Raw genomic sequence first — 12963 nt, 5'->3', positions numbered from 1 at the left:
TTGTTTAAGCCCAGAATTAACACCGCAGACAGCAGATCCCCTTATCTCCGGGGTTTTTCAAACTCCCCTCTACTTTCCTGCGGCTGACAGGGCTCAAGCACCAGCTGCCCGCGGCGGTGCCCCCGTTTCTGGGGTTTCCTTCCCGCGGCCGCTGTCGAAGCACGGCCGCACCTCCCTGCTCCAAGGGCTGCTCTTTTCACAGCTGCCTGTCCTTCTTGCAGGTGGACCGCATTGCCCCCTCGAAGGAATGAACGCCGTCGCAGCGTCGTGAGCAACTTGCCTCCCGTGCAGCTGCCCGAGAGCCTCGAGGAGAAGGAGCAGCTGCAGGCAGCCACGACATCCCTGGGCTGCCACCTTCTCTGCCCGCACCCGGGGGCCCTTCGTGGCAGCAAGGAGGATCAGTCAGATCCTGTCTGCTCTGCACGGCACAGGCTGGCAGCCCCAGATTGGAGTGGTTTGCACTGAGTAAGGCATAGAAAAACCCTCTAGATAAGTGACAGACAGTCACAGGTAACTCTACTTGCTGCTTGCGTTTTGCACTGCAGTTCTTGCCTTGTTTTTAGGTTTTAAATAATAAAAGTCTCCAAAGATGTCTTGATTTTTAAAGCAAAGGCCAAAAGCAGAGCATTCTGCTTTGAAGGTGCCAATTTATCTTCCCTTGGATGGTTTCTTCCCCTCTTGGCTTCTGCAGCCTAAGAAACAAAGTCAAGTTCATGACTCCCCCCCCATTCCCTCTTCTTTCCCTGTTCAATGACAGTTTTGATGGCTTAAGCCTGCGCTGCTTTGACTTGAATTTCCAGCCTGCATGGTAGTGTGGTGAGGATGCATCTTATACAGACAGCACAGGACAGTTGGACCTTCGGTCCTTGTGATGGTTTTGTCACAAGAGCCTGGCTGGACAGCCCTGCATCTCGCTTCGTATGTTTAACACACCAGTCCCACACAGACACGAACAGCCAGCCAAAAAACCACAAAGCCCCAAACCCTGCTGAAATGTCTATGGCAAGCTCCTGGGAGCAGAGAAAAACCATCACCTTCCGTATGATTAGATTAGAAAACTACAAAACCAGTATGAGACGTAGAGGAGTGGTGGCTTGGGGTTAACATTGTGGGGCTGGGACATCAAGAAACGCCTCTTGGCCCCGGGGGAAACAGCCAGGTTTCCCCCAGCCTATTTAGCTGTACAAGTACCAGCGCTTTGCACGTGCAGTGCTCACACAGGTGCTGTTCAGGACTCAAACTCTTCTGCAAAGTGCTTTGAGCCTCACTGACGCTGATCTCAGAAGTGAAGGAGGTGTTGGTGTGATACAAGGCAATAGTTGAGGCTGGCTTCTACAGCTACAAGACTTCCAAGGCAGTAAGGTTGGGAGCCTTCATTTGCCTCCCTCTGCTTGCAGCTTTTTGGGGTGAAAGATCAAGCTTTTCTGTTTTTAAACACAACCCAAGATGCTCAGTCACACACATCTGGGCACCAAAGCTTTAACAACCCTGCAAGAGTGCCATGGGAGAGAGGTGGGTGGCATGGTTGTGCCCAAGGCTGTCCACAGATCTCCACAGGACCTGCCACCACCCCCAGAGCTCCTGCAAACTGTTGACAGCAGGTTTACCAGGGGACAGCAGGGTCCCTATTTTCCTTGGGGCACCAAAGCATGGAGTGCATGGCCTACCTGCCAACACCAGTGCTCTGGAGAGCACGGAAAACCTCTGGCACATGGGCCTTTTAAGTTCTAAATCAGTCCTTATCCCAATTCAATCAATACGACCTAGAATGTGAGGGAAAAAAAAATCTAAAATACAACAAATGAACACCCTAAACCACGGCTTGTAAGGTTTAAGCTAAGCCAGACCATTTTGGCTGGCCTGGGCTAGGAAGGTGCACAGGCAGTTGTGCCTCTGGATCAAGGGCACGTGATAAAACTAGATGATGTGCAGACAAAGCTCCCTCTTTAGCAGAGTGCAGCCTATTGCAAACAGGAGGAAATATTAATTACAGCAGCGTTGCAGAGGTAAAGCTGCTGGAGGCAGCGGGTGAGTTTTCTGCCTGGCTCCAAGCACTGATTTGTAGGGGCACCCAGCAGCAACACCGATGCTGAGGGGCCGATGTAAGACACTGCGGTGAGGAGGAAACCTTTCCAGTTGCTTCAGCAAGCTTTGGATCAGGCTGTGCAGGGGGGATGCAGGACTGGGAGAGATCTTGTGCCTCTAAGCCTGGGGTCACCGTGCCACCTAATCCCACCCTCAAATCAAACCCTTACTCCCAAAGCAGGACAGTATGCTCGTGCTTGGGCACTGTTCCACGGCAGCCCTGGAGTATCCTCGCTTTTCCTGCCATCTGAACAAGAGCGTGGCTGTTGTTTGCCAGAACCACATTTTAGGATAATAAAGGACAGTTGTGTGTATGTGGAAGTCAATTTGTCCTCACCTCCTTTGCACTGTTTTCCAAAGCCTCACACACAGCCTAAGTGAACAGGCTGAGTTGCACTCTGCGCACTTGCGTCGGTCACCCGTGCACAAGGCACTCACTCACAGACACCACGGGCTGGATCTAGCATAAATCTGCTCCTCTGACTGAAATGCATTTTAAAAAATCAATATAGAACAAAAACGTCTCCAGATTGTACCAGCCTAAATTAGATTGAGAAAGCAAAGCTGGAAAAAACCCTTGATGCTTCCGCACCAAACTAAAGCACCATCAGTGCAGAAGTGTGTCCGAAGGCTGCGGGAAGCCCTCCCACAGAATCCCAGAATCAATGAGGTTGGAAGAGCCCTCTGGGCTCATCAAGTCCAACCATTGCCCTGACACCACCATGTCAAACTAGACCAGGGCACTAAGTGCCATGTCCAGTCTTGTCTTAAACCCCTCCAGAGATGGTGACTCCACCACCTCCCTGGGCAGCCCCTTCCAATGGCTAATGACCCTTGCTGAGAAGAAATGCTTCCTAATGTCCAACCTGACCCTCCCCTGGCCAAGCTTGAGGCTGTGTCCTCTTGTCCTATCGCTGGTTGCCTGGGAGAAGAGGCCGACTCCCACCCTGCTACAACCTCCCTTCAGGTAGTTGTAGACTGCACTAAGGTCACCTCTGAGCCTCCTCTTCTCCAGGCTAAACACCCCCAGCACCCTCAGCCGTTCCTCGGAGGTCAGACCCTCCAGACCCTTCCCCAGCTTGGTCGCCCTCCTCTGGACTCGCTCCAACACCTCAACATCTCTCTTGAAGTGCGGGGTCCAGAACTGGACACAGGATTCAAGGTGCGGCCTCACCAGTGCCGAGTCCAGAGGGACGATCCCTTCCCTAGACCGGCTGGCTACACTAGTCCTACTAGAGGCCAGGATGCCATTGGCCTTCTTGGCCACCTGGGCACACTGCTGGCTCATGTTCAGCCGGCTGGTGATCAGCACCCCCAGGTCTCTTTTCGCCAGGCCACTTTCTAACCACTCTTCCCCCAGCCTCCAGTTTGTCTGCCACTGAACAGCATAACCAGCAGGTCCACTCCTGCTGCAAACCTGGGCAAGAAATTGCTACTTGAGACAACATCCCACCTCTTGCGTGGCCTAAAGATCCTCTGAACTCCTCCACCAGCCTCGATATGTTCCTGTCTTCCCTGGAGCATGGGAAGCAACTGGGAAATCCTGCAGTATTTCTGCATTAGCAAACTGCAGCATTTGGAGCTTGCCAGCACCCAGAGTATCCAACCCCAGCTGCAAACCCTTCAGAGGAGGGGGGTGAGTGTGGAAATGGCTTTCAGCACAGCTCATCTCTTTCACATCTTTTCTTCTACAGAAAGGGAGGCAGAGGGAAAAAAAAAAACAAAACCAACATCTTGAGCTTCCAGTGAAGAGATTTATCACCGAGCTGGCTGCAAAGAGACACACATCACCATTGCAAATGAGTCCTGCCTAACTGTCTCCCCAGTGGAGTTAGCTGTGAGTAAATCATATTCCAACAATGGCAGAAAGGGAGGAAAAAAGAAAGTCAGGCATTTTTGGACAGGAAATACATGGGAAGAGGAGGGGACAGGATTAAACAGGAGTGGTGTGTCAAGTGTGAAAGACACGACCTGTTCACTGCTCTCTGGTGCAGAGTTTCTCTCCTCCTACAGCAGTCTGGGGCAGGACTTCACTGCCGCAGGGGCAGGTACCTGTGGGGAGCTGGGGGCCCCTGTCCCCCATTGCCACAGCCTCCTCTCCTGACGGTGATGAAATCTCCCTCTCACGGAGGTATGTGCAAGCTCAGCGGAGCTGCAAGCCCAGAAGGAGTTGGCATTACTTGAATCCACATCGCATTTCTGCGGGCATGTGTGTGGGGAGCGCAGGAAAAGGAACGTCCTCACATAATTCACTACAGCCTTCCCCTTACAGGCAAGGTCTCCTGCTCACCTGTGATTAAAACAATCCAAATAAAAACAATTCTGTGTTTGTTTTAGCTCAGAATTATTTAAAAGAGGATTGCACTAAACTTATTTACTTCCTGAACGGATTTTACTTGCAGCCAGGGATGAATCAAGGACCTGGACCACTCGTGGTGGCAGCAAAGTTCCTATCTCCATTGCAGGAGGAGCACACTACTGCATGACACACAGTCGTCCCCAGTTGTCACTGGCCTAACTGGTGGGGGGAATCACTCAAGAGAAACTATCGCACAGCCATGAGCACCCATTAGATGAGTCTTCTAGAGAAGGGATCCATAAGGCTGTATGAAAATTACTTGTCTCTGCCAAGCCTGACATGTTTTCGGTGTGTGCGTTAGAGCCTGCAGTAACATTTGGCAGCTTAAAAAAATACATTCAACCTTAAAAAGGCCTCTAGTAAAAGAAGGGAAAAAATAAAGTAAAAAAAAGGTTTATTTTTCATTTTTGGTCACATGACAGTTTTCAGTAAATATTCTTTTTCAGGTATATAATTTGTTGTTATTGGTTTTAAACAAAAAAAGAACAAATAAAGCTCACTTGTTAAAGCCCAAATCTGAATTACTTTTTAGGGAAATGAAAAGCCCAAGAGAAATGTTTTCATCAGCATTCCCCTCCCTGCTAAATACTGCAGTAGACACAGACAAGGAAAGAAGATGATGTCCAAGAAAAAAATCCTGCCTCTGTGCAGACAGCTCTACCCTGCACAATATCAGCAGTCGCCGCCAGCGGGTTTTGCAGCTCTGCTAACACCGAAATATTAAAAGACCCCATAAGCTAACGGGGTCCCTGCGTACCGTTCCGATCAAGGTCTGCGTTTATCCTACTGAATCAATGGATTCTCTGGCGGGTTTCCAGCAGTTCGTGCTTTCTTTTTTGTTTCTCACATTCTGGTCTGTTTCTTATTTGTTTAATTTTATGTTGTGGGAATGTAAAAATGTGCCACAGTGGATTAGGCCGGTGGCCTGGGTGGTCCAGCACTTGGCCTCAGCTGGTGTCTGTTTCGGCCAAATTGTTTCAGTAAGAAATCATTTTGAAGAGGTATAAAGCAAAGGCCAAATCCTACAGTCCTTATTCAGGCAAAAATCCCTGCAGACCAGCGAGGGGCAGGATGCCCCAGCACTTAGAGCCTCGGCAGCCTTCTGCAGACACAAGTCCCTTCTCTTCTTCAGCTCACCACAATGCAGACACCTGCGACGGCACGGGACAAACTACCTCCACAGTCAGGAGTCGTGTGACTCTGCCCGTTCTAGAGCTGGGGATGCACAAATTAAGCAAACAGGAAAATCCGTGGTAGAAAAAGGCACAGAGGATGATACAGGACCCCTCTGATTTGTGCCACCCAGCCACTGAGGGGTACTAACCCTAAGAACATGGGTGTGATGATAGTGTATTCTGCTGCTCCACGATGGGCAGGAGGGATCTGCAAAGACATCTCCCACCAGGGTGACAGCACAGGTTGGGTGCAGCCCCTCTGTATTTCTTGGGGCTTTTTGACTGTCTAAACAGCATGGAGAAAATCCTCTCACTCCAGAGGTCAACAGCCACTCATTGCTACAAGAACAGGAGAGAAACCCTAGGCACAAACTGCTCTGCTTACGACCTGCTGGCAGCAGCTCCTTCATGAAAGATGGACGGCACAAAGCGAACGTGGCATTTCTCTGGCATTCGCACACAGGCTTCTGTCTGGTACACATGACACGTGAGGCCCTTCTGCTTTATGAGGAAGTTTGTTATTGAAGGCCAGGCTTGGAAGGCTCTAAGCATGGCTATGGAGTCACAGCTGGAACAGGCAGGAGATCAATATATCTGGAGACAAAGGGAAGCTCTTGCCAAGAGAAAAATCAAAAGTTGTTTTGCAAGGGGAGCCAGATTCCCTTCTAAGGCATCCTATAGATCAAGGCCTAAACCCTGGAGCGCTTGTCTTGGCCCAAGTCCTACTGTGCCAACCTCCCAAATATACATCAATGCTACCTGGAGGACAAACAGCACCTCTGCAAAGCTCTGAGTGCTGCTGTGGCCTCTCCTACCGCACTGCAACAGGGAACAGCACGCCCACGGCCTGCAGTGGTGCACAGGGAAAGGAGACTCAGTTAGATCCATTACACACGCATGCATCAAGATACGTTTGTACCATCACTTCGTGCTGTGTCCCAGACTAATAAGAAATTTGGGGAGTTTTCATGGTTTGCAGAGGATCTTCAGATCACAGGATACTGTTACTGATGGTGGTCCTCCCATTTCTGAGATGCTTCCCAGGAATGTCTGAAAAGCTTTTGGCTTTGGGAAGAAAACCCAAGTCCTTGCTCCCCTTTAACATTTGCCTTTCATTTGTTCCCACATGTCAGACAGAACAGCCCTGCACAGGGAACTCCTTTGTCTGCTGGGCCTTTGCATGGAAACACGATGGGGTGGGATACTGATAGCATCCAGTCACGATTAGCAGCCAGAGCAGTTCTTAGTCACTATCTCTGATGTCTTCCATTTATAATGGACACTCTTTAAAACCTTGCCAATTTGGCCTCAGATAAGTAGATAGAGTTACCTCCATATTTGCAGCATTACCTAAACTTTCCCCTGCCTGCTATGGAGAATGTTGGGATATTTAAAGAACCAGCAATCTGTTAACAGAAGCTAATCCTGGGTTTCTTTTTCAAAAAGCCTCCAAAACTATGCAGTCATGATGGCTGCAAGAACAGCAACGCAACCAAGATCAAGCTATAGGGGATGGCACTAGTCAAGGTCCTGGCCCCAGGTCCTGCTGCAAGGCTGAAGGACACGGGCACCACGAGGGATGCCCAGGCTCTTGCACAAAGCCAGCACCACACCTGGGATCAGAAGCACAAGCCACTTCAGTGTACATGTGCAACACCTGATCCAAGTCATGAACCATAAATGCCAAAGGAATGTGTGCACCAGCTGGGAACAGCTTATGAGGTAGCAAATGGCCAGGTTTTAGCTATTAAAAAAAGAAAGCTTTAATTGTAACCTGTTATTCCAGTCACCTGAGCTCTGATTCTATTCCTGAAGCAACAAGTGCCACCAACAGCTCTGCTCCAGAAGCTTCCTCCTTATATCCTTCAAATCTGGCTTTTCCCAAACCCAGGGGATGCTCCTATCCGTGTAGGGCTGTCCCTTGGGGTCACACAGGTTGTCGCTGTCCGGGAAATGGGTGGCATCACCAGTCATCAGATACAAATGGTTCCTCTTGCTGTGGACGCACCTCCAGCCTGGTTTGCACACAGAGAAGGAAACCACACGGGAACCTGATTTCGTAACGTCACTGAAACTCGGCCAGGGAAGCCCCATTGCTCTGTAAAGCCAGAGGGACTGGGGACAAAATTACAGAGGACGTCTGGCTTGGTTGCCTCTGAAGACTGGCAGTGCCTTGTGTACTCTCAGCTCACCCAGCATCACGGTCAAGAATTAAAACCCCATTTCTAACTCACTGCTTTATTCGGGTCAATGCAAATGACTCAGTCTCCTAAAAAAGCAGCTTATAAGATCTCCTACAACTGAAAAGAAGAAAACAATGGTTTGCTGTCATGTTTTGAGGACAGGCTATTGTCATAGGAGTCTAAGCACCTAGGATGTAAGTAATAGCTCTGCCAACAACTACCTCTTTCAACCTTGACACGTTATTTACCTCCACATCCTTCTCTAACAAAAAAAAAAGAATACTTATTGTATTTTGCAAGCCACTTGGAGCCAATTGTTTTCATCAGATTATCCCAAGCAGGCTGGGGGGAGCAGTCTGGACCAAGCCATCCACATCCCTACCCAGACAGGAACGGAGTCAGAGGCAGACAAGTGCGAATGACTTCAGAATTTGACCTTCTGAGCTGGACTGTTAAAAAAAAAAACCCCAAACAAACAAAAAACTGTCTGATGCTACTACAGTTATTTCAGTACACTTTTAGCAACTGCAGATCTCTCCCGTTTCCATGGCAGCCTGTGAAATAGGCATCTGTAATCCCTATTACTTTAAGCCAACAGTGTATCACACACGCACAGAGGCAAAGCACTAGTCTTACACCAAAAAAAGCAACTACCGTCGAATTCACATCGTGTCACGTCAAAACAGAAATCCCCAATTTCTGCCCTGCGGGCTCTTTTCTGGCACTCAATGGAAACGCTGCCCATATATCTCATTCTGGCTCCCTTGGCTGCTGCACTGCATTAAGACAGCTAAAAATACCTTCGATCCATTCCTAATATTTTTTCCACATCTGCCGTCGCTGTGGTTACCCGAGCGCCTGCGATGCCATTCTCAGTAGGGAGGGTGAGGCACTTTGCTCAGCCATGAATGGGGAAGGAACCGTCCAGAAACACCATCCCTCTGTTAAATGCACCCTGTCAAACACTCCCAGCAGCTCCTCTGGGCACGGGCAGGATTTGATATGGTTTCTCAGGAGCAGAGGCAAACCAGAATCAGGCTCCCTTAGCAGCAGGGGCTTTTCCCAAGACCCTTCGCTGTCCCCAAGAAATACCCCTTTGGCAACCTTAAATGAAACCTGGGAAACAAACCCAGCCTTGTCCTCAGCCATACCACTTCAGTCCAGTCTGGAGCATTTGCAACGTACAGAAATTTTCATTTTATCTGAACTCAGGCACTGCAGAGCCAAGATGAGTCAAAAATTCTCACTTTCCCAGAGGATTTTTTCCCAGCTTTTCTCAAAAACAGTTCAAGGTTTGCCTACACAGGTCATAGTGAGGGCAAGATAGGATATTACGTGGCAATGCTGGCAGGCAGGCAGACATCTCTAAGGCCAGAGATGCTCACATTTCACATATCACCCATCACCAAAAACAGATCTAAGGAATGCAGACATACTCTATTTCTGCCTGGCTTTTACTTTTCCCAGAGACTTTCCACTGAGTAAGAAATACTTAGAAAAAAGGATCCTGACACCCCCATTCCCAGTCACCTACTAGTGAGCCCTGGACGTACGGAGACCACAAGATCTCACATACAACAAGAAATAAGCACTAAGCATCTTCTAGAAGCAGCTGAAGACACACACACCCAGAGGCACGTAGCAGCAGGCCTCGAGGGTATGCCAGGAAGGATTATAAATGGGAATGGAAAGTGGAATATAGAAATCCCCAGCTTTCTTGCAAGTACAAGTTACCTCATCTGCTAAGCTCAGTTTTCCACTCTCTGTGGTATTTTTGCATGCTATAGTTTCTCCATCCCTATTAATTCCTCCAGCTCTGGAAAAGGCCCCACGATTTAATGTCTGTGAAGAACTAGAAAAATTCCTGTTCAGGTTGCAGCACGGTTGGCTCGTGAGATCGGACGAGATCACACAAGATCGCAGCTGAAGGCAGCACAGCGCAGGTTACAGCTCCAGGCCACAGCCAGCACGAGCCAGGAGATCCCCTGGGTGGAGGGGACAGTCCTTCACTATCAGGGACACGTTACTTCGGGCCACATCTACACTAGTGGCATGAGAAAACACCTTCCCTGGTGCTCTGGACCTTTCAAAGATATTTCACCTTCCCCTGCTAGCAAGAAGGACCTTTGAAAGCATTCAAATATTATAAGATATTTAAATAATCTTAAGAAGTTTGTTCTGGCAATGTATTGCAGACTTTTAGCCAGTGCTTGCGTCCGACACAATTTATTGTGTAGCTCAGTTATTTTTACACATTATTTGTAGCTGTTTCTTCAAAAAACTGCATTATACTCTCCAGCAACACTAACAACACAAAGAGGATCCTACCATGCTTTGAGTCTCGCTGGTGTTTCCATCAGCCCCCATACAAAGCCTTATCTATGACTCAGAAGGGACTTTCTCTGCCAGAATTAGAAGAAACAGCAATTTCTTTCCATGCCAAGCAAGGATCTCCTGAGCTGCCCAAAGCCAGATGAACCTTTGGAGGAACAAGCAGGGTTCACCTGCAAGGAGAGCCCTGTGAGCAGACCCCTGCCAAACACAACCACTGCTCAGGAGAGGGGCTGCTCTGCACCTCCCCCCCCCCCCCGCCATGTACCTGGGTGCTAAGGCAGGTACTGCTGACCACCACCTACCCCAGCACAGCCTCTTGCCAGAGGTGCCAAGCCCCAGAGAAAGCAGCCTCAACACAAAAATAAAAGAAGTTGCTGGAAATGGCCCAGCCAGGACTCACCATTTTGGCTTCTTCCAGCTGCTGCAGGCACCATCCCCGTCTTCTTTACTCCTCCGATCTGTAGACAAGCTGGCTCCCAAGGCACTCTGTCACCAACTGCTCCAAGGTCACCTCAGCAGCCACAAAGCCACCCACTCCCTCCCTCAGCAGCCCCAGCTCTGGAGTCCAGACCTGCTCCCAGGTGGGGCTCATTAAGGGAGACAGGTGGCTAGTTAGGAGCCAGCCCAAGATGGGGAGTGGCCATATGCTCAGGGCTACTTAGCAGCCTCCTGTCCACATGTCCTTCTTTGGGAGCAACTTTGTTCCAAAAAAACATTCTGTTTGGGGAAATTTTGTCCTGTTGTATGTATTGATGAAGTGTGCTGTGATGGTAGCACAACGCGGTTCCCTGAGGCAGCGGGGCTGGCAGCTGACTGAAAGGGCAAACAAGCCTGCCTGGGTCTTGGTATGGTGGTTTTCTCTGTTTTTTTAGCTCAGTGTAGTGATGGAACTTCATGCAAAGTCTACACTTTGGTGTACATGCATGCCCTGAAAGACCCAGAGCTACCCTCAAGGCTTGGCAGGTTTGCATCATCTCTTCTGAGTTTGGGCTATGCTGAGGCTTAACTTTCCTTGCCTTTTTTTTTTTTAATCTGTCCTCTCCTGAGAAAGGCAACTGATTTTCTTTGATTTCTCCATTTAAAAAGCACCTTTTTTTCAGAGCAAAGGAGCGGGACCTGTTGAGTGTTGTGGCTTCCATCTTTGCATTTACTAGATACAACTTTGGTTTAAATAAAATGCAGTAAGAAAAATCCAGGCTGAGCCTAGACTTGCAAGGTTTGATGTGCTGTGGAAGCTGCTTGCTCACGTTTTCAGAGGAAGCTAAAAAGCCTGGGCTTGCCTGCTTTGCTGAAAGAGGGCAAGGTGTCGAGGCTGAACTTCTTCATGCTCTGTTAATCTTCTCTGTGGAATAAAATATTCCAACCATATCAAAATCCAGATGAGTTAGTGACAGTTAAGCAGAGAGGAAGAAAGAAGGGCTATCAGCAAGCGTGAGAAGCAGCATGCTTAGTTATTTCTAGCAGTCGTTATGCTTTGTTAAAGGATGCCTTTGGTAAAGGTAGCCGAGTTAGCTGTGAGAAGTTATCCTGCGTTCAGAAGACGAGGCTCAGGGTATCAGCGGAGGAGCAGAGGGTTTAGGCTGTGCCACGTCTGAATGAAAATAGCTTTTGTGTCAGGAAGAAGTGCTCTGGGATGTTGGGAAGAAAATCACCAAGTTTGAATTCTCCAGGATGATGGAAAGCCAAAACTTGTTGCTCAGGATTCTCCTGCTTCCTTCACTTTGCCCAGTCAATGAATCTTATGGAGCCCAACACAAATTTGTGTAGTTCTTTAATAATAACATCAAGGTCAGCAAGAGTAATGACTGAATTTAACAAATGACACATGCAACAAACAGAGGGAGTAAAACATCATTGCACAGCACTGGCTGAACTGACAAAACGTGATTCAACATCCAAACAGAAGGTTTGTTTCTTTTCCTTTGCTGCACCAGCACCACACACAAGGCAATGGTACTGACTGGTTACCCTCAAACCTTGCCAGGGCTCTCAGAAGTCAGAGGTTCCCCCCTTCCCCAAAATAAACAGTGACAGATGATGCCTTCACACACCAAGGAGTAGAGAGAGAATTTGGGTGACCGCAAAGTTCATGTGGGCGAATGCTTCAAAATACAGCCAGCAACAATTTGTAACATCTTAGCAATTAAAAAAAAATCTGAATCTTTGTCAAATGCAGCTGCTTAGTCCTTTGAGGCTGCAAAACACACTGAGGGCAAGTTTTGCATGAATGAAAAACACCGGGAGTAATCAAAGTGACCTGTTCAGAGCAAGGGAAACAACTGTTCATTTAATGCCATCAGACATCTGTTTATTGCTGTTTAGACCAGCCTATATCGCAGCATGTGCAACTAGTAAACAGTGAGACCTGCTGAAATCTTTTGAAATTGCAGAGCAGATGTAGGGCCACTCAGCTCCTTTTGATCTATAATGAACATTTACTTAAAAATTGGCTAGTGTGGATTGATAGCCTGTGTAATGTGTTTCTAGGAAAGTTTTATAGACAGAGAATACATAGGTACCATATATCAGTATATGGCACACCAGCTAATTCAACCTCATTTACATAGCATTAATTGTCAGTGGAAGCTGACTTAAATACAAGACCAAATTTTCACTCGTGATTGCCTTATGTTAAGTTTTTGAGTTCATCTTTAGGGACTGGCATAAAAGGAGTACGATTTTGAAAGCATGTGCGGTACTTTTGGGAAGCCATTTTAGCAGCCGCATTTAGGTTGAACCTAAATACAAGACCAGGTACAAAGTCCACCACCAAACATGCTCTAATTTTTCTGAGAACGTTAGCGAGGGTCCATCAACTACAACAATC

The 12963-nt window shown here is 48.2% G+C and overlaps 1 protein-coding gene across 1 annotated transcript in view; it reads left to right on the top strand.

Annotated features, from left to right (window-relative positions):
- GFPT1 (glutamine--fructose-6-phosphate transaminase 1) overlaps positions 1-590 on the top strand; it is a 44264-nt gene extending 43674 nt beyond the window's left edge. The window contains exon 19 of the mRNA XM_068421358.1: positions 222-590. Within this exon, the coding sequence (XP_068277459.1) occupies positions 222-251 (30 nt within the window). The 3' untranslated portion in view covers positions 252-590. The remainder of the gene's footprint in view (positions 1-221) is intronic.
- Positions 591-12963: the final 12373 nt, after the last annotated feature.

The sequence above is a fragment of the Nyctibius grandis genome, chromosome 33 (assembly GCF_013368605.1).
Source record: "Nyctibius grandis isolate bNycGra1 chromosome 33, bNycGra1.pri, whole genome shotgun sequence".
Lineage (NCBI taxonomy): Eukaryota > Metazoa > Chordata > Aves > Nyctibiiformes > Nyctibiidae > Nyctibius > Nyctibius grandis.
This window is presented reverse-complemented; position numbering and strand designations above follow the sequence as displayed.